Source organism: Cannabis sativa, chromosome 6, assembly GCF_029168945.1.
Source record: "Cannabis sativa cultivar Pink pepper isolate KNU-18-1 chromosome 6, ASM2916894v1, whole genome shotgun sequence".
Taxonomy (NCBI): Eukaryota; Viridiplantae; Streptophyta; class Magnoliopsida; order Rosales; family Cannabaceae; genus Cannabis; species Cannabis sativa.
In genome coordinates, this window is record NC_083606.1 from 51,451,402 (window position 1) to 51,472,502 (window position 21,101).

A 21,101-nucleotide genomic window follows, 5' to 3' on the forward strand; every position below is an offset into this window, starting at 1 on the left:
ACGTTGGGAAAAGATTTAACTCGGAGAGGACTTACATTTTGAGTTCTCTGGGAACAGTTGTTTAATAGCTGTTTTTATGTTATTTTATGGTTGTTTTCGAACATCTGGAACCAGCTTTTTGAAAACGTTCATAAACGTATATAAATTAATTGAGCTTGTTTTCAGCTCTCTTGTCCAACGTTTTTATCCCATTAAACACCAATTAAAGTGTTGGTAACAACCATGTGATGAAAGGATTTGATTTTCAAATGTGATCCTCAAAATACTATAAATAGAGGTCTTGGGTTCACCTTGGATGTAGAAGTTTCTATCAAAAGAGCACATTGCTAGAAACATTATAGGCTTGATAAATCCAGAAAACTATTTCCATTCTTTAAGTGCTTGTGGTAAGGGGAAATAAGCTTTTGGATAAAGGTGTAAGACCTTGTTCAAGTTTTGTGATTTCCCTATTATACACTTGTGGTGTATGTGGTGTTGAGATTGCTCTCACATCTCTTTTATATATATGTTATTTATATATTGTGTCTCATGTGTAGCTTTTTGCTTTGAGTTGTAACCCCTATCTTCATCTATATTCTCTATTTTATGTGTATATTTTGTTTAAGTGTTGTAACATTATTTATTTATATTTTTGTCCTTTGTATTATTTATCATAGAGTTGTAATCTTGTTGGTTTGATATTTCTATTGGAGCACAACAATTTTCCAACACTTATGGTTAGGGAGCCAATGATCATCCAGAGTTCTAATACTACTTCCATCACCAACTTTTCAAATAATCCCCGAAGCCATTAAGTCTCTTCCCTATAAAATACTTCTCCAAGTATATCATCCAAGCTGAAAATAGAAAAAATTCAAAATCTTGTTGTGAAAGCATATCTGATGCTTTTAGAATCACTTGTTTAAATATTATATTTTTAAATGTGAGAATTATATGGGATAAGGGGTTGAAGTTGAAGTATAGAAAGTTAAATTTTTCATAGAAAATAAAATTTTTATTTATTTTAGAATAATTTACGGTATAAATACTTAAGTTTAATTTCTAGTTGCAAATAAAAGTTTAATTTTTTGCGGTTATAATAACTAAATATTATAATTTTGGAACTTTTGTAAGTATTTGACTGTTAAGTGTTAATTAAATTGTCACGTGGCAATTACTGATTGGTTTAAATTATTAATTTTTTTAAGAAAAAATTAATTTAAATATACCAATAAGAAAATAACACGTGGATAATAATAGATTGATAACTCTAGATTTGAAAAATATAACTTATGTATTATTCTTCAAAAATTAAACTTAATATTTATTTCCACTAAAATTAAACTTACTTATTTATGGCGGTATAGCCGGCCTTCTTATTTCTCAAGTCTCAACCCACCCATCAACGGAAGTCCCCCTCTCCGTACCTTTCCGCGCCTAAGCGTCCAGTGTCTGTTAAGGTCCGTTCAAGTATTTCTTTCCCATTATTTTTTTTTTTTTGAATCTTTTCATTTTCTTTGAAAATGGCGAGAGAGGATTTCTTTTTGATTAATTTGAGAGAGAGAAAGAGAGATTGGGATGAAAATTACGTACGTAAACTCTTAATTCTTACAGATATGAAGAGTCATGACGAGAACATTGCTTCAACAGCAACCGATTCAGCCAAAACAATGCTCCAACCTCGCCCTTCTCTGAAAACCCATCATCTTTTTAATAACTATGGATCATGGAAACACAAGGTTCCTTTCTCTTTCATCTCTCTCTATCTCTTTATATATAAATGTTTATTACATATATATATATATATGTTCTGGACACATTGCAGTTATTTGTATTTATTTCAATTTTTGTGTTCAATTGATATTGAAAATGTATAATTTTGAATACCTTCTTCTTGGGGATACGAATGATAAGCTGAAAACTCTTTGTTTGTGGACATCTGTGGGATTTAGTTGAGAGAAAGTTGTTTGAAAAGGGTCAGAGAAGATAGAAACCACCTGCTTTGGAAAATGAGAGGGACGCCTTCTTCTCACCATGTAGATTTGAATTCTGAGGTACTCGCTCTTCTTGAATGAAACCCATTTTTTATTTTACTTTTCGAATATTCCATGTCGCGCTGTTATGTTCTGTTAGTTACTGGTACTACATGGCTAAGAACATTGTTTTAGTACGCAATTCATTTGGAACATAGCTGTTGTTTCCTTCAATTTGGTAAGGATTAATAAGCATGCTTTGCAATGAGCTTAAATTTTGGTTCTCTAGTGTTTCACGGACAATTATTTTCCTCGCTTCAAATTCACTAAAATCCCTTCTGGTGGCGGTTTGATGGCTTTTTGACTTGTCCCATTTGAGGTGGGGTAATTGATCTTCAAGGTACATCAGGATAAGCAAGAAACATGAATGTTAGATCAATTTTTTCCTTGTATGGCCGTAGGGTCTTCAACTTGAAAGAATGATGTCGACTAAAATATAATGCTAAGGAATAATTTGATGTGGTAATTTGTAGGAAAATTTCCAATTAGTATTCTGCTTTATGAAATGGTAGCACAAGAAATGAAACATATGAGTTTTGTATTGTTTGTTATAAAAATATAATATTAAATATTGGAAACTATTTAGTCTTATAACCTTAAATTATCTTTGGATTTCTAGCTGGTGGTCTAAAGTAGTTTATATTACTTGTACTGTATCCTACCGACTACCGTCTTCTCTTTTTCCAATTTTAACTAACTGATAGGTCTAGATGTTGTACTTTCATTGTGTTTATTCTTTCTTCTGTTGTCAATTCTTTGTATTGCTATATTATGCGTTTTTATGAATGTATACATCACACTTAGTAACGTGATTTATATTTTGCTAAATCTACTTGCGAGCTATGATATGTTTTTCACTGTGAGGGTGATCATAAAGATCTAATTCTATAATTTTTTTATGACTTTTATCGTATTTTTCACTCTATTTGGCATTTTTACTTTTTTTAGGTATAATTATTTGTCTCATGGCCTTCAAATCATCTCGTATCTTTCTCTTTGCAGGGTTTGAGTTTGATCCCTGCTTTTCAGAATATAGTTTCGGATGAATTGAAAAAATTGAAGGACTCTTCATCAGATAACAATATAAAAAAGTCAACCTCTAAATGTGACATGGATGATACGTTGTGGGAATATGATGGTCTTCATGAGGCTTATCAAGGTGATTGTGAAGAAATACTACTAGAGATGCAAAGAATCTTTTACGAGGATCTCAAGGAAGAACCAGTTGGGAAAGGTAATGTGTGGTAAATTAAGTTAGACTTTCAAAACCTCATTTTTTCAGATAAGTTTTTCCGGCATGATTTCACACTGTATTTTAATGCAAGGCATGATAAGCTTAAATTAATCTTGATGTATTATAAGTAGTTTCGGCATGGTTGTACATGCCTTTTATGTTAGTAAGAAAACCTTTTTGACATGATTTTTTGAACTGGCCTGTTCTGTGCAAAATATACTGAATTCAATGGCCATATTCTATTCATTGCTCGTTCACAAGGGTTCTATGGTCAAGGATGTCATAGGAAGTTGGAGTATCTTCCTCCTGGAAGCTAGGGTATTTTGCAACCAATGGTGTGGCTTAGGGTGGTTTCAGTGGGTTATGGGTATTTGGGTCTTTAAAACTAAGAAATTTTACACATTTTCTTTGTGTTACCACTAATGTGAACTGTGAATCACATTGGTTTTTTCCCCTTTTTGATTTCTAGACTTCTAAGAATGACTTAAGGTGACCCTAATTAAGTAATCTGTTTCTATGAGAGAGAATCATCAATTTGATTTTTGTGTGTAGGTATCCACTTCTCCATGTGTGTGAATGTTTTAGGTTTTAAGTTGACTAGTAGATTGTACATTGTTTTTGAGCATTTCTGTTCACTCTAGTATTTTGCAGAACTGGAAAACTATGTTGAAGTTTGGGAAGAAGAAGAAGATGAATACTTGGCACGTGCAGTTTATGAGCATATGCAACTGAACGAGAAACAGGTATGTTGTGAAATATATAAGAGAGTTTATGTTTGTAAAAGAACTAACTGTCATTGGAACTATCAACTAGTTTGCAGATTTTAATTTTTATTTGTAAATCTAGCTTTTTTTTTACCAATAGATGTTTAATTGGTTAAAGTGTAGGTTGGCATTTGAGTTTTTCTTTCTTAAGCTAGTTTGGTAAGTGCTTTAACTTATGTAAAAGATTAACTTCAGTTGTATTGTGAGAAAAATTTATTGATGCTTGCGTGTTTGCTTAATTGTAATTGAAAATGTTGTGAGCTGGAAATAGTGTGATAAGCTCTATAACCAAAATGTTGTGTAAAAATAAGTTTGTTTAGTTAACATTTTAAAATACTTATTTAAAAAAAACATTTTAAAATATCCATCAATATAAGCTACAACAATAACTTTTTGGAAGGAAATTGAAATATTTATTTTAAAATATACTTATAATTTAAAACAATTTTTAGGTTCATAGTTCTTTATTTAAAATAATGGACATTTTAAATATTCTAAGTAAATCAATTAAATATATAAATAATTATAAATTCTCTTCTAAAATAAAATTTGAAGTTGGGTTGTGCCAGATGTATATGTTTCACTTTAGCTTAATAATTATTTTTTTCTCCAAGTGAAGTTTAATAAGCTGTTATTTACCTGTTTAATAAACAGTTTAATCCAGAATTCCTACTTAAACAGCTTTTACTTTTTTTTTCTCTTTCTAGAAAGTAACTTCACCAATTCGGTTGCTTGCGTAAGAGATTTTAGGCTGTACAATCTAAGTATGCTAGTGTTGTTTTTTAATGGATTATTGGTTTAAAATTTTTGGTATATGTTATCATGTTATTTCCTTACTTGAAGTTTGTATCTTGGGTTTCTAGGCTTTATTTCAAGTACATCAATGAACTCTTTTAGTGGGATAATGTCTGCTTGCTATTAAAATGCTTTATTAGCTCAAATCTACAATGAGCAACATAATGAGATGACTAATTGACTGCGCAAACAATGTGCTGGGTCAGCATCTGCCTTTCTGTCATTAATTTTTATCTTCAATGTTGATAATCCTTCGTAAAGTAAAGGTTATAAGAAAATTTAGAAATGCTTTTAAGTTTGAGGTTGGGGGATTAGAGACACTAATGATGCACACCATGGCTTCATGCTAGTTTTCATCAAGGTTGCTAGACTATTGCTCTTCTTCTGTACTATACACACCTATTGTATTGTTTTACCACCTTAATGATAGTGGTACTATTTTTGTGCTGCTATAGTGCTATTTGCTCCCTGTATATCTTTGGCTCTTTTTAAATAAAATTATGTTTATATCCTCTTATGTCCAATGAACAGAAGATATCATTTTATTTAAATGCTTTTTAGGGTTTATCAAATGATTGGTGTGTAATTTTTTTTCTTTGGATTCTGTAACATTATGCTAGGTGCACGAAACTATTTGGTGCCCAATATGTAAGCAAGGAGAACTGCGAGAGAATAGTCATCTTATATACTGCACTTTATGTGATCTACAGCTGAAGAAAGGCGAGGAGGTACTGCAATTCTTTTTGATGTTATAAGTGATTATAATTTCCCATGTTAATTTTGGTTGCTGTCATGTTCTTCCATTTTTTATTTATTTTTAAATGTGGTAATGTATTATGTAGTCTATTATCATAGACACCTCCTATAACATTCTTGAATCTGACCTAACTATGTTTTGTTGAGCAAACACGCACACACACACACCCTGATTACAGAAACTTTTAAATTAAACTGGTTTTCGTACTACAATTTTCCTTTTTATTTTATTGAAATTTGATACACAATTTTTTTTATTTTTCAAAATAAGTAATGAGTATATTCGGCTAAGGGAATAAATTTCCATGGAAGAACTTTTAATCTTTTATATCTTTCTTTGTTCACTCCCATTATGCATCTATTTCTCCATATAGGTTCCCATATTGATTTTTGATCAAATATACTGATTACTATCAATCTTTACTATTTCAGGTTAATTTGGAGCTACTAAGAGCCAGGCTAGCAGATGTACATGCTGAACATCTTGATCACGGTTGTATACTGAGGCCTAGTTTTTGCATTATAACCAGGTTTGATATAACTGCATTGTACATTGTTTGTACGGGGTGCAACACTTTCGAGATAGTAATATAGCCATTTCCTTTTTATACGATGTATTCTCTCACATTTTGATAGGTATAGATACAAACTAACTATTTTCTTCCAATTATTCTACTGGTGTCTATAACCTCATGGTCACGTAGGTATCAAAACACAGAAAGCATTGGACTTAACATACAATTGAAAGAGACATCTGTTTATTTACTTTTAATTTAAGATTTAGCTTAGTTTTATATGCGATATGTTCTAGTATTGCATGTGGAGTCGGGACTCCACAACTAGAATTCACACGACCGTGGCATGTAAAATTTAGGTAGGACATTTGGTGGACAGTTAGACTTACTAGATTCATACTAAGGTCACATTTTTATGTCAAGAAATCCCAGTATTGTAATTCCAGGGAGGGTCCTCAGGTGTCCAGATCTGCAATGTTGGGTAGTTTTGTCTTTTGTGGTTTTAAATTGCATATGTTTTTAGGAAATAAGTAATAGTGGCGACTAGAACTGTAATGGAATGGAAGTGTTATTCACACCCTAGAAACAAACTCCTATGTTTGTTTCATTATAGTATTTGTTCCTGAATAAGCTAAGGGTTTTCTTATTGATGATAGTTGGTTGCACGATTTCGACAAAATATACACCTAAACTTGTCAATAATCAATATACATGTATGGATTACCCAGTCTATATTTATTAAACCATAGGGACAAAGAGGGGTAATAATTATCAGCACGGTACAAATTTAGGAGGTTTTAACATAATGGCCCCATTTTTGTAACTATCAAGTTAAATCCACTACATTTTTATCATAAATTTATCAAAAATGGCGTTCAACAAAACCATCTAGTCATAAGAAGCATAGTTAGTAGATGAGTAGTATCAACATGGATATTAAAGAAACAAAATCATTAATTTTAAATGTTATCCCCCTTTTTTTTAGTCGGGGAGAACGAGTTTTTATTAAATTTAATATTGAATTATTATTAGGTTTATAAAGCAAATGGTGATGTACTTTTTTTTTTTTTTGAAAAAAAAATGGTGATGTACTTAAGCTGTGTTATAAGGGTATTTCTTTGAGAAATATAAGAAGCAACTTGGTACACAAATATTTTTTCTCCAAATCATATCACTATAGTCTGTATCTAATATATAAATATTACGTACACCATTATTTTACTTTATGATGCATTAGGCGGACAAGCGAAACACTGCCAATAAAATATAATGAAAATAAGGAAGACATTAACTGATTGACATAAGAATTAAATACTCACTTTTTACCACTGGTAATTCAACACTATTATCAATCAAAATTTTCTTTCCATTTCTCAAAAATTTAAATCAAAATTTCATCAACCTTGTAGTTTGTTCGTATAATTACAAATCAAAAAGACCAAGTGAAAAAAAAAATGAATAAATTAATGAAAGATAAAGAAAAAAAAAAAAAAAAAGAAAGAATTACATTTTGATGAACACACCTCTCCAAACCAAAACCAAAAGGGAAAACACAAAAGGCCAAACAGAAGGTGAAGCTAAGAAAAACAAGTCACCCACTTTATATTTACTTTTGACTACATGTATAATTTTTTTTTCTTTCTTTCTTTTAATTTTCAAAATGCGTGGTAAGAAAAACTCAGTAGACGAAAACAGAAGTCGTTTTACTCAGAATGTTGGAATAAGAAATGGAAGTCGGATCTTTGGCGGAGAAGGGGTGGTGGATCCACGTCACTTAGACTCACATTCACCTCACCAAACGATCTAAATATCTCTTCCATCGTGAATGGTATACTGCAAAAATTCAGATCATTAATACATTTTATAAAGATCCTCATTCATGATTTTGTCACTTTGTAAAAGTTTCACAATTGTTTTCACATGATAATGTGAGACTTTTGTTCAATTCTAATCAGCAAAATTTCACATCCCCAAATATTGACGCTATTTATTAGTCAAAAGCCAAAAATTAAATATTGGCACTATTTAACACTATGATTTCTGAATGTAGTAGTCCTTCCTAGCATGTGACTGGACTAATTTTTTTTTACCAAGATTAAAAAACACAAGATATTCAGTATTACAAAAAGCACCAACAAATTTTCAGTTAAAGGTTGGATTCTTATTTTAAAAGTTTTGTTTTGCCAGATAATTTTCTTTTTAATCACAAGTTGTGTTGTGAGTTCACGCTAAAAAATTTTGATGTTTTTGATCTGCTATTTATGATAATATGATGACCTATATTCTTAAACTACCACAAGGGAGTGTCTTACTAGTATAGTTAAACAGTAATATTATATAATACCTGGAATCAACATCCAATAAGAACGAATTATTGGGCATGCTAATTGAATCTTCTGCCATTAGCACTCTCATCTTTCCAATGGCCTGATTGAATGAGAAAAGGTCATATACAAGGACATAATTAGTATGAAATTTAATGCATAAATTTTGCAGAATATAAAGTACCTCTGAAGATAATCCTTGAGCTCCATATTTATCGTCCCAGAACATTGTGCCAATTCTATATATTTGTGGGACGCTTAGTATCTGATTAGACCATAATTATTGAGAGAAAAAATTATTAATGGTAAGCCTAATTGAGACATTAAAGATCCTCATGAGAAATAAAATTAACTAATATTGTGTAACTACCGGGCATAGTTCATTTGTAATTTCATCCAAAGACTTTTGAGTTTTCTGGTGTAAAACCTGCATTGATCATGGAAGAAGAATACAATTATAACTCAAGCAAAAACTGGAAAGTGTGAACCGTCTAGAAAATAATATCTAATTATTTGCCACTAATTACATGGAAACTATTAGTCAACATGAAAGCTAAGTAAACATTTGAATTATTGGATGATGAAATTTTATTGAGTGTTCATGCTGCATAATTCCCGAAACTTTTTTATGTAATTATGAAGCTATTCAAAGGAATCATTAAGAAAATTTAAGAGGAAAAAGAAAAAGGAAAATGGCTTCTTTGGTAGAAAGAACCTACCAAAAATCCTACAGCTTGTCTTATGTGTTGGAGTTCTTCCCAGGAGGATCCTGTTAACTGCAGACATAAAAATCACATGTTATGACAATAAAGTTAAGTATGTATTGATTACATTTGTCAAAGTAAAGATAGGCCAAAGCACTTGAAGCTACCTCATTAGTTGCTTTAAGACACCAATGCTCCAGTTCGGTGAGACCTGCCTTCAAATACTCGCCATTGCTAAAAGAGCAGCACTCTCGTCGCAGCAACAAGCTACATGGGAAGAGAGAAACAGATTACAAAAAGAGTAAGTAGAGAGTATCCAGGGATATTTATTGACTAATTTCATGTAAAATTTCTTTCAAATTCTATTTTTTGCTGACCTGTTGAAGAGCTGTACATTGATGAACGAGAATACTTGACTGAAGATTTTTCTTGTGATCATGTTAGGAACCTGCTCAAGGTTAATGCACGGCAAAATTTTAACGTGTAACATGATAATTTTCTTAGTTAACAATGATTCTTAAAAGTTAAGCTACATTTTACTTACATGGTTCTCAGACAAAATAGCCAATGTTTGGTCTAATTCATTGACAATGCTTTGCCAGTGTACATTTGATGCTTGCTGTTTTGCTACTATGTTTGAATGAATATTTCTAGATGACCCCCTAATTGTTCTTGCTCTTATAGATCTTGGTGCCTGCATAATTAATGGTTAAACTTGTAAGTATATACAGATGCAAAATCATGAGCTAAATGAATATTTTATTCAGTTAGTATATGTGTGTATATAGAATGCTCACCTGAATGCACAAGTGCAAGAATGAGCTAATCTCCTTCTTCAAACGATCACGGATCATTCCATAGATTTTCTCAACACATGCAGTTAGATGTTGCTTAAATAGCAAGGCAGGGTACTTGGCTTCTACTTTAGGCTGCTCACCGAGCTTTCCCAGTATTCCGCTGTAGCCATTTGAAACACCCATGCCCATTGAAGATGAATGGAAACCCTAAAATTTTATGTAGTTAGCAGTGATGTTAAAACTTCTGTATAGTTTCCATTTTTATGTTACCAAAGACTGCAAGCGTGTGTAGATTTAGACTTACTTTTGCCATTCTACCAAATAATGTAGAAGGGGAAGACCGACTACGATGAGAAGCACCATTAGGATTATTGCTAGCCTTGAGTGTAGTTTGCAGAAGGAACAAGAGGGTAGAAGTTGTGGAAAGCCAATATGCAAGTTCATTGATGTTGTCTTGGTTCTTGAATAGCACAATACAAGTTATCACAATTTAGACCATTCAGTTCATTATGTGATATTGACATCAGAAGCAGAAATTAAATCATAAAATTTTGTTTGACATATATTACCTCTATTTCTGATCGAATTGCATGAATAATTCTATCAAATATGGTTGTCTTCTCTGCTTCAAAAGATCTCCATTGAAGTAGTGCTTTGTACACAACACAGGCAGCGACCGGCCTGTTCTTGTCAAATTGCTTATCTTCTGTGAGACACTTCACAAGCATATCTTGACTTTCCTGTTTACAGAATTTCTAGATTAGTTTCTTTTACTGATAAGACATGCAGAAGACAACTAATCTGTTTGCATAATATGCCTGGAATTTTAGTTTCAGTTACACACCTGTTGTCGGTCAGTGAGAGATCTTTGTTTAGTTAGCTGTGAGAAAGCAGGAACATGTTCCTGAAACAGCAATTTTTACTTCGTGTCAGGTTACTGATGTCAGATATGTATGGTTAGTAATATTTGCCAAAAAATTTAATATAAACCTTTTCGTTTTGGAATTTCTCCTCTGTGTGATGCCCATTATCATGAACCTGCACCATCACAGAATGTCATTAGCAAGGAAAACCTAAGTATATCTCAACATTCAAAATTTTGCAGCTTTACCTTGATTGGTGTTTGTGGCATTTCTGAAACAATTTTTTGTTCCACAATGACTACAGCCTTGTTCCGAAGATTTTCGTTCTCTGATTCCAATTCTGCAACCTTACTCTTGAGGCTGGAAAAAGTAGATGATTCAGAATTAAGCAATAGAGGGAGTAAAATTTTCTGTACATGTCAGTGTAACAAATTTCTGAAACAAAAATATAAAGCTTAAGACTGAATCTATATTTCTAAAGGAAATTCCCCCACATAAGATAGTCTGTGCTACTTATGTAGAATCTTACTCTTTTAACTCTTCTGACAGGTCTTCGTTGGTTGAAGCAACAAGAGCCTGTTGGCGCAGCACCTGATTTTCAGATTCAATGTTGGATAAGTTTGATTCAAGCCTGATGAGTAACAAAAGTTATAAGTTAGTCAACCATAATGTCTTGTAGAAAATGTTGGCAAAATACTCTTTCTAGAGTACATGCCTTTCAATAGTCTCTTGCAGTTGCCTTGCATTCAGTTGTGCTTCTTCTGCCTCTTTAAGCCTTTCTTCACTTTCTTTCTCCACTTGAGAAAACTTTTCCTCAAAATCCTCAAATTTCTTCTTTATTTCACTCAGCTCATCCTATATGTATTCAAAAGTAAAATTAGACATGTGCCACCACATCACATTGTGCATAACAAAGCTGTTTCACAAATACGTGTGTGTATGTGTATGTCTGTGTGTTCATTTTTGTCAACATTTTGGTAACTAAGTAGGAATTTTCAGTGTAAAGTGACTTTTTTTGTTATTTACTACCTCTAGTTCTTGATTTTGTTTTCTCAGCAAATCTAGTTTAGTATCATCCACTACTGGCACCTCCTTTATGACTGGCGGAGCTTGTTCGATTGCTAATTTTGCCGCTTCTTTCTCATGAATAATTGCAGTATGTGCTTCTTCTAACTTTTCTTGCATTTCATGTAATGTGCTTTGTAACTTTGCAATTTCTTGCCCCTTAGCTTCTTCAAGATCAATCTGTGAAACAAAGGTATGTGGAACTATATTATTATAATAGATTTGTCATTCTCTAGCCATTTTTTTCATTAACTTTTGGGGTAATTATGAAATCATGACAAAGAATAAATATGACAATTCATATTGCAAGTATCTTTTGTATGCTCTACAGCGAGGGATGTAGGCAATCAATTAATTAGCGTGGAACATTTAACCTGACTGAGCCTAACAACTTGGAATTCGGATTGGTAACTGTGTCATGTATTCTTCAGTTAAAGGCTTATTAGGTAGAGAGAGTATATTACCCTCAAATGCTTTTCAAATTCTAGTCTCCATGAAAGCTCTTCAACACGCTTCTCCAACTTGTCCTTAGCTTCCTTGAGGGCACCCGTTTCTCTTGCAGCCTGCAATGGAGAATATTTTTCAATCTGTTGCAGTGCATTCTTTTTTCTCTATTGAGCTACATTACATATAATATTTCGATAACAGAAATTGAGTGAGTAATTACTAAATATTATGACTCCGGAAGAAGCCAATCTTACCATTTTGAGCTTTCTAAGTTCCTTTCTCGCCACCTTTGATCTCCATAGACATTGAAGTGCAAGAGTGGCGATCTTTTGATGTTTATAAGTAGAAAGAGCATGATGACTTCTCCACCATGTCTGTAAAGAAGGAGCAGTTGTAATTATCAGTTTAAAGCTATTATGTTATAGTAAAGAGTGAAGACCCTTATAATTCTATATGGCATTACTTTTATAACAAAGATCTCAAATTCTCTTTTATTTTGTAGTCGTTATTGAATGATAATATCATAATCCATAAACTTTTTAAGCTCTTAGCCTGAAAATTATTACCTGAATTATAGTTGCAGCCTTGGTTCTTCTCCTATGCCTGAAATCATTTCTAGCCGCCATTGCTCGTAATCCAGTCTGGATAACAATTGCAGACACCTGTAGTTTTGTGTAGAATGTTCTTGCCATATGGGTACGTTGATGTTTCTGTATGCGGATTGAAGCAGCTTCCCTTCTCATTTGTTCATACTGTTTTCGTGCAAGTTGTGCTGTAAACAGAGGAAAATAATACATCTTAGACAATAACTTCGAGAATTGGCAATATCTGTAGTAAAGTTAGCTGTTCCATTAGTCTCTCCTGGTTATATTGGTATGAAATGAATAACTCTATTATGTCCAAGGAAATCTTTTAAAGTACAAATTGGATTGTCTTTGATGATATGGTTGCATAGAAGTGCTACTATACAAGGTAACAAATCTCTAGATGTTTACAGGTATGTTCTTAACCGCTTGTTAACTTCCTACTCACTATTGATGCTAAAAAAGTTTCCTGTGAAAGCTGCATGGTATATTTCTTCAAATCTTCAGACGAATATGAGAGAATGATATGTAAATATGAGTACTCACCTCTCCAATATTTCTGCACATTTATTGTAGATCTTTTCAGGGAAATAAACTCCTTTCTGGTAAGATATGTTCGGATTTGTCTTTGTATTCGTCTTGCTGCATTAGCCAAAATTTCAGTTCTCCTTGCATCTAGTTCAGCCATCTGCCCAGCTCTTAAAAATACCTTTGTTTTCCCAATCTACCATGCAACATGAAAATCATTACAACACCAGCAAAATAAAACCGATATAAAATGAATAAATAAAAGAAATATGGAAATTTGCTGCTTATTTCCATATCATGAAATTCGATGAGTAAACTTACCTGATATCCCTTTAATCCCATTCTGTCACAGATTGATATACATGCTGATTTCTCATCCGATCTGCAGAGAGTAAAACAGCGAGTTAGCATGTGTCTCTTAATATGCATAAGGAAAGATGGATCATTCTAAATAATCATAAGTAATGTTACCCGTCTAGGACATCTGGAGACAGCATTCCAAAACGATCAAGAAACTCATCGAAGCTTCGTTTTGTTGGATACCCAGCACAACTAATCCTAATAGCCTCTAGTACACCCTGCCAGAGTAGAGTATCCATCGAAGTAACATTTTTCAATTTATCACCTTCTATAATGATTTTGATATTTCAAATTTCAAATGATCAGTAAGAATATTAGACTTTCACTTACACCACATCTCAACTGGTTTAAGACATTGTCGTTCTCGAAAATTCCTGGCTTCAAAACTGTGTTGGGTTTTACACATCTAATGTAATGTGGTTCTGTTGTGTTCAACGTTTCCATTAAAGATTGTAGTTGTTGCTGAAGGTAAAGGTTGATTCAGGAACCATGTCTAATGAATTTTAAAGACAAGAACATTATGCCTATATGGAAATAGAATTACCTTGAAGCGGGTACCAATAGAAGAGAACTTTGATTGTTTTGAACTCTCTTCAGGGAGTGGAGGGAACAGATTTGCAACAAATGAGCACCTTGAGGCATCTAAAAGAGCTTGATGTTCTGCTACTACATAGTCCTTATTTTTATCAAGAAAATGATCTGCTTGGTAAGTGACCTGAGTAGAGAAAAGAAGAGAAAGATTAGCCCAACAAACTTCAGCATTTTTAGCTGCCTTTCAGTAACAGAATTTGTCTTTTCTCACATCTCCAGCATAATGGTTAATCGTGAAGTCTGTCCGAGCAAGCTTTGGCTTACTGAAACGCTTGTGTGCTTTATAAGTCTGATACATCTTCTGAGCAAACGTTTCATGTGTCGATTTTGGAAACATACTGCATCAGAGGCTAACTTGTTAATGTCCAGACATTATCCGAAGTGGTGTCTTTTTCCTTTTACATATTTATGATTTAAAGTTTATCTTCATTGTCCAACATAGCTATATTATTATACAAATGGGTTTGCAAAGTTCAAATTTCTTATCAAATCGTTCCCAATATAGTTCTTAAACATATCAAATCATTGTTGGTTGATATTTAATATTCCAGTAACAAATGCTAATGAAAGCGTGTAAACAGGTGAACATACCAGGCCTCATCAAGAAGGGCAATTATGCCACCAGGTTTCTGCAAGCAAGATGCACCATTATATTCCAAAATTGTCCATAACATTCATTGTACAATATAAAATTAGCTTTTGAGAAATAAATACCTTTTCAATAAGATCTAAAACATCTTGGTTATCTACAAACTCTACATAGCTCCAGTTTATTTCCTCTTTTGTGTACTCTTCTTGCTCCATCTTGAATACGTGCTGTTAAAAGAGAAAAAAACAACACGTTGATAAGAAAATTTCAGCAGAACAAGGTACGCTAAAGTTATATTTGTATGCATTGTCACCTGATTAAAATGTTGTTGCAACTTTTCATTGGTGAAGTTGATACACAGCTGCTCGAAACTAAGAATTACCAATATCACCTTAGATATCCCCATTTGGAATTAAAATATTTCTAAAGCATATAATTGCTGACATTATATACCTGTTGACCTTGAAGCTTTCAAAGCCATATATATCAAGAACTCCTATTAAGCTTGCTGCATTTGAATCTTGACCTATTGAATTGTTTATCTTGTCCACAATCCTGTCATAAGGAATCCATTTATTCTCATTAGGTAGCTGTATTCGGATTGTCTAGTTTATATCATATCATCAAAACCAGATAACTGTTGGTTGGGACAAGTTTGGCTGAGTTACACTTGTCTAATTCACTTGCTTGAGCACTTAATGCTGTGTTCCACATAATGGATAACTAATACAAGTAGTCCTAAAGATAAGTGAATCTGTATAGCTTACCAATCAAACAGTCGAGAGTATACTGTCTTTGCCAAGGCATCACGACTCAGCGCAGCTGATTCAGGATCCAACGGTTTTGTAATGTTACCGTCTGGAGTCACTATGACACGCTTGCAAAGGGAGTCTTCTAGGGACTTCTTGTTACTCCTGAAAATATAAAAAACAAGAGACAAAACAGTGGCATTATCAGAAACAAGTAGATCAACTTTCGTTGGTGTGAAAAACTCTGACCAAGATTTCTAACATGAGTAGCTCTGCTGCTGTTTCAAGATGGTACTGTGATTTTTCATCTTTTAATTTGGAAGAATCAACTTCATTCCCTTTGATAAAGACTATGTTACCGAGATGGAGGATTGCAGCCACCACTCGAAATATGGCATCCTACAGAAGAGAAGAGAAGTTCTCAATGTTTATTAGTGTTTAATCTAAAATGCCAACAATAGTATAATATTTTTGCTGGTGTTGAGGCAGAAAATGAAAACCTGTTCATCCTGGCTGATGCCTACGATATCCATGGCATTTCTGGTTTCCAAGTACTCCCTTGCATCATCGACATTTGCTACTTGGTAACAATTAGATTGATTTAGGTAGTGAAATTGTCTTGGATCACCTAATTTGTACTTCTTGACATCCTGTTGCACTAACCATGTTAGTTATCTATACATATTAAGTAATTTAGTGGCTAAATGGTTTAAGTGAAAAGGGAAATCACCTCAGGTGGTGCTGCACAGAGCATGTAGAAACAATGGTAGTTTCTCTCTGGGTCGGAGACTTGACATACACGTGACCTTTCAAGAAGATATGTACGAATAGCAGCTCCGGAGATCTTCCCATGTTTGTCAAATTGTATCTCAACAAATTTTCCAAAACGACTGGTATGCCGTTGACACAAATTTTCGTCAGTTTAGCCATGTCAAATAAATCTTCTAAGAAAGGTAACAAACAATGTTGAGCAGCCACGATTACTTACCTCGAGTTATTGTTTTTCACTGTTTTGGCATTCCCAAATGCCTCGAGTACTGGATTGGACTGAAGAAGTTGAAATATTTGTTACTTACCACTAAACAAGCCAAGTCAGGTAATAAGCAATGGAAGTAGTCAAAACTCACCTCTAAAACCTGCTGTTCTACAGTCCTTCCTTCAGTACCTGACCTTCCCCCCATGAAGGCAAGATATCTCATGAGCATTTTTGTTGTTTCTGTTTTACCAGCTCCACTTTCTCCACTCACTAATATGGACTGACTCCCATGTTCATTTCTCATGGCCCTGTTACATGTCACTAACAAATCAGTTTGTCTATCGAAGAACAGAAAGCCAAAATCGAAGCGAGCAACAGTGGCCTTTTAGGAGCTATCACAGATATTTATGGTGGGATTGTGTACCTGTAGCAAGTATCTGCAACAGCGAAAAGATGTGGACTTAGCTCCCCAAAGGCAGCTCCCTTGTACTGCTCCATCATGTGGACATCATATAAATGTGGCAGTCTTCGAAAGGGATTCACAGCTATTAGAATGTTTCCAGTATAAGTCTGTTTATGCAATCAACACCAATTTCAGATAACTAGTTCGAAATCGCATCTAGATTCTCTTTTCATAGATAATTTGTTAGAATCAACTCACATATATTTCATTGAGTGAAAATCGACAAGCAAGATTGTATAGGACTCCCGGTTCATGGAGGTAAGCCAACTTGGTCATGTCATCAACGCCTGCTGGCGGTGCTTCTGTGTCTTTCGGGTATATACTGCAGATGTCTGCAACAATCTGTGGTTGAAGAAAAATGCAAATCATCAATTCATAGTACTATTGTGCAAGGGGAGACAAAGTGACCAAGTGTTGACAACTTAATATGCATTTACATGAGTTTGAATTTAAGATTTAAGTTTTGCTTTTGGAGCCTCCCTGAGTTGAATCAATGACTTGCATTTCAAAACTCATTTTTTATTGTAATTAGTCGTTTGGCAGAAGTGTCCATGAAGGTGATAATGGATCCATTTACTGTTTTTTCTTTTTCTTCCTAATCAATCACTTGGATAAGAACTTTTCTAGATACTTAATTCTAGTAGCTAAGCTAATGGATCTATTTCCTGTTTTAGCTTTCTTATTTTCTTTGTGTATAAGCAATCACTTGGATCAGAACTTTTCAAGTGAGTCTAGCTAAAGCAAGAAAGAGTCCATAAAGAGAAGAACAGTAGAAGTTTTCGAACACAATATTTCGACCATATGCTATTGAAAATTGATCGAAACAATCATGTTGATGACAACAGAAAAAACAGAGAACTAGCTTGTGAAATTCCAGTATTGTGGGGGAGTTGAGAAAAATTCTTACAGTTTTCTCATTTGTGGTAACAATGGTGGCATTTTTGCCTTTGATTTCTGTAACTTCACCATCAATCCAAGCAGCCTCAGGATCCTCAACCCAAACATGTGATCCAACTATGATGTTTACTGGAGTTCCCTGATCATCATCATCATCATCATTCACACCACACCAAGTGTTAAAACCTCATTCATTTTGTATTTAAACATTTAGAGCCAAAAAAAAAAAGGAAAAAAAAAACATCATCACTAAATCACACAAATCCCCATGATTCATAACCATGCTTACCATGTCTGAAGGATCTAAAAGATCATCAAAACTGGGACAATTATATTCAGCAGAAGCAAGCAAAAGAATAAAAGAGAGAAAGAGAGAGGGAGTTCTTGAGAGAATGGGAATGATTTGTTTGTGAATTTACAAAGCTTTGAAAGTTGAAAAAGGAATGTTGTAAAGGAATTCAAAAGCAGAGGAAATGCCAGTGAGAAAAGCAAAAGGCAAAGAGAGAGAGAGAGAGAACAGCCACCTCTCTTCCTTCTCTTCCTTTCCTTCCTACCTTCTCTCTCTCTCTCTCTCTCTCTCCCTCTCTCTCTCTCTCCATATCAACTTTTTTTGTTTATGCCACGTAGGATGCTGACATGGCAACAAAAGAAGCCGGCTTTTGCTTACATTTACAGTAGTAAGAAAGCACCTGTGGAAAGCAGACAACTCTACTTAGGTGGGTCTTTTGCTTAAACCATACGAAGTATAAATTATCAGCTTTCATCACCGTCCAACACCGATGCATACAGCAAAACTCCAAAGTCAGCCAATTATTCTTTACATATATAAATATATATCATGCCATTTCATTGAATTCCATCATGTGGTTCATAGTACTTGTCTATATACAATATATTATATTTATATGTGGGGTATGTCTGAAAACTTTTCTGGTAGAATGACAACACCCCAATGTCCAGGGAGATTCTTTGACTCCTTCTTTTACCTTTTTATCTTGGAGTTGGAGTCTCCATTTTTTTTTAAATGTTTTAGCATTGGATTGGAGTGTCCATTTTCTTGTGCTTGAGTTGAGTTATACATTTTTGTTCATTGAGATTGAAAACAAAACCGAAGTGGCGGCGCCACCGAATTATCAAATGTTGCTATCGAAACAGTGTTTGACAAAATACTACCTACTTTCTTGGCAAGATTGTATTGAAGTTGATGATAATAACATATTTGTTTACATTTATTTTTAATTTTTTTTGGCATAATATCTTATTGATCGGCTAACCAATACTTTAATTAATTAAAGTGCCAAATACAAGTGGAGAACTTATAATTATTGAGAACTTGACACCAATATTGCCAAATATTACATAAAGTGTCAAATCGGTTTTCATAAAAAAAAAAATATTAAGTTACATATTTTATTTAATAACGATAGAAATCGTTATCGGGGCTCCACCTTATAAGAGACACAACACTGAGTAGTAGGGCTACTCATAAAATAGTCTATCCAATCCAATTCGCACGATGTGCAGATATCTATACTTGTGCAGATTGGATTAGATTGAAAAATTCAAAATTCGCACTTGTGCGATGTTAATTGACATGTAAAAGTAACATATCTAATCTAGCTAATCCACACATATTTAGAAAAAAATTAAAAAAATTATAAATACAAATAATATTTTAATGTAAAGAAAATAGTAATTTAAAAGTCTAATACATATAATACAATTATATTTTAAAACTTTATAGATCAAATGTCTATTTTATTTATATATAATTTTTTTTCTACATACAATTTAAAATAAAATTAAATATTTCTTTATACATACAATTTTTTTCTTCCTTTGAATTTGTTATTTGTTATTTTATTTGTTTTAATGTGTTATTGGAGACATAAAATAACTATAATTTGTTGCTAGTTTATGTAAAAAAAAATATTTCTTTCATAAATATTAAATAATTTAATATTAAAAAGTAACTAATCTAAAATAATCGATCCAATTTAACCTTTTGCAGATTAGATTGAATTAGATTTGAGCTATTGTGCGGATTGGATTGGATCCAAAAAATAAAATCCGCACTTAGTGCAGATCAAATGCACTGAGTAGGGTGTTGATCATACTACTCATATCATACAAATTGTCTGGACTGCACCATACTACAAGTAATTTGAAATGAATTATTTGGATCTGGCTAGTAAAATCTTAGGTTGTGTGAAGGTTGCTAAAGTTCTGCTATTAAACTGCTAGGAACCACATGAGCTTTGGCAACCCCTTGGCAGTGACCGCTGGTGATGCACTGATGGTGCTGCTAGTGCTACTACTCCATTTATTATTATTATTATTATTATTATTATTATTATTATTATTATTATTATTATTATTATTATTATTATTATCGAGAATTAAATAAAAATAACTAGAGATAATTAATGTTTTTTTTAAAATATAGAATTAAGAATAATTAGTATTTTTATTATTTGAATTTTTAACGATATGCTTTCTACAATATATTTATTAAAAATTTCTCTTAAAGTATAACAGATACATAATTAAAAAATTAATTATAATAATTTTTTACATCTTAAATTTTGATCAATACAAAAAATTTCTCCCTTTTATTAAAAAAATTAATTTTAAAGATTACAATGTTTTTTAATTCTAAAAAACTTATTAAAAATCTAATAAAAATATTAAACTTAAAATATTGTTCTCGTAAAATTTAGTTTTTATAAAATATTAAATTTTCATATATTTTTATATCTAAATAATTTTTTTAATAAAAATAAATAATTTTTTAAATCAATTAGTTAGTTTTATAATTTTATTTTTTTTAATATTTTAATCATTCAAAATGATTTTTGTTAAGATTTAGTAAAGAAAGGTTAAATCTTTTTTAATTTTTATTTTGAGGGGTACGATTTAATAGTTGTTAAAATTTAAGGAGTAATATTGTTAATTTATAAAGATGCATCAGTATTTTAACGGAATACTGAGATGGAACCTAACAGAAGGACTATATCTCTGTAAATGTAAAAATTTAGGAGGAATTTATAACAAGTTGTATATTTTAAAAAATAAAATTAGTATTGTC

At 32.6% G+C, this 21,101-nt stretch overlaps 2 protein-coding genes across 2 annotated transcripts; one reads left to right on the forward strand and one right to left on the reverse strand.

The window, feature by feature from the left end:
- The first annotated feature begins 1,316 nt into the window (after positions 1 to 1,316).
- On the forward strand, positions 1,317 to 6,326 carry LOC115724779 (uncharacterized). Its single transcript, XM_030654125.2, has 7 exons — positions 1,317 to 1,439; positions 1,594 to 1,718; positions 1,932 to 2,033; positions 3,015 to 3,246; positions 3,898 to 3,989; positions 5,426 to 5,533; positions 5,994 to 6,326. Exons 2-7 carry the CDS (start codon positions 1,596 to 1,598, stop codon positions 6,153 to 6,155), a joined length of 819 nt encoding a protein of 272 aa, XP_030509985.1. The 5' UTR covers positions 1,317 to 1,439; positions 1,594 to 1,595; the 3' UTR covers positions 6,156 to 6,326.
- A 1,095-nt stretch (positions 6,327 to 7,421) lies between these two features.
- LOC115724778 (myosin-12) lies at positions 7,422 to 18,565 on the reverse strand. Its single transcript, XM_030654124.2, has 40 exons — positions 18,303 to 18,565; positions 18,024 to 18,152; positions 17,315 to 17,458; positions 17,078 to 17,223; positions 16,805 to 16,961; positions 16,666 to 16,724; positions 16,408 to 16,567; positions 16,178 to 16,327; positions 15,940 to 16,076; positions 15,696 to 15,842; positions 15,382 to 15,483; positions 15,242 to 15,299; positions 15,054 to 15,155; positions 14,931 to 14,968; positions 14,551 to 14,677; positions 14,293 to 14,463; positions 14,079 to 14,210; positions 13,860 to 13,966; positions 13,710 to 13,770; positions 13,407 to 13,584; positions 12,843 to 13,048; positions 12,531 to 12,650; positions 12,294 to 12,392; positions 11,794 to 12,009; positions 11,480 to 11,619; positions 11,294 to 11,395; positions 11,013 to 11,124; positions 10,892 to 10,939; positions 10,746 to 10,805; positions 10,471 to 10,641; positions 10,206 to 10,361; positions 9,902 to 10,108; positions 9,649 to 9,798; positions 9,482 to 9,552; positions 9,272 to 9,371; positions 9,120 to 9,176; positions 8,771 to 8,827; positions 8,585 to 8,665; positions 8,421 to 8,503; positions 7,422 to 7,909 (listed from the first exon to the last, which is right to left on the reverse strand). The coding sequence occupies exons 1-40, from the start codon at positions 18,303 to 18,305 to the stop codon at positions 7,780 to 7,782; spliced, it is 4,674 nt and encodes a 1,557-aa protein (XP_030509984.1). The 5' UTR covers positions 18,306 to 18,565; the 3' UTR covers positions 7,422 to 7,779.
- Positions 18,566 to 21,101: the final 2,536 nt, after the last annotated feature.

Coding starts and splice junctions, on each gene's coding strand:
- LOC115724779 (XM_030654125.2), top strand. CDS start 1,596: ATGAAGAGTCATGACGAGAACATTGCTTCAACAGCAACCGATTCAGCC. Junction 3,990..5,425: donor TGCAACTGAACGAGAAACAG/GTATGTTGTGAA, acceptor ACATTATGCTAG/GTGCACGAAACTATTTGGTG. Junction 5,534..5,993: donor AGCTGAAGAAAGGCGAGGAG/GTACTGCAATTC, acceptor TTACTATTTCAG/GTTAATTTGGAGCTACTAAG.
- LOC115724778 (XM_030654124.2), bottom strand. Junction 16,962..17,077: donor GTTGCAGATACTTGCTACAG/GTACACAATCCC, acceptor GACATGTAACAG/GGCCATGAGAAATGAACATG. Junction 8,666..8,770: donor TTACAAATGAACTATGCCCG/GTAGTTACACAA, acceptor TGGTCTAATCAG/ATACTAAGCGTCCCACAAAT.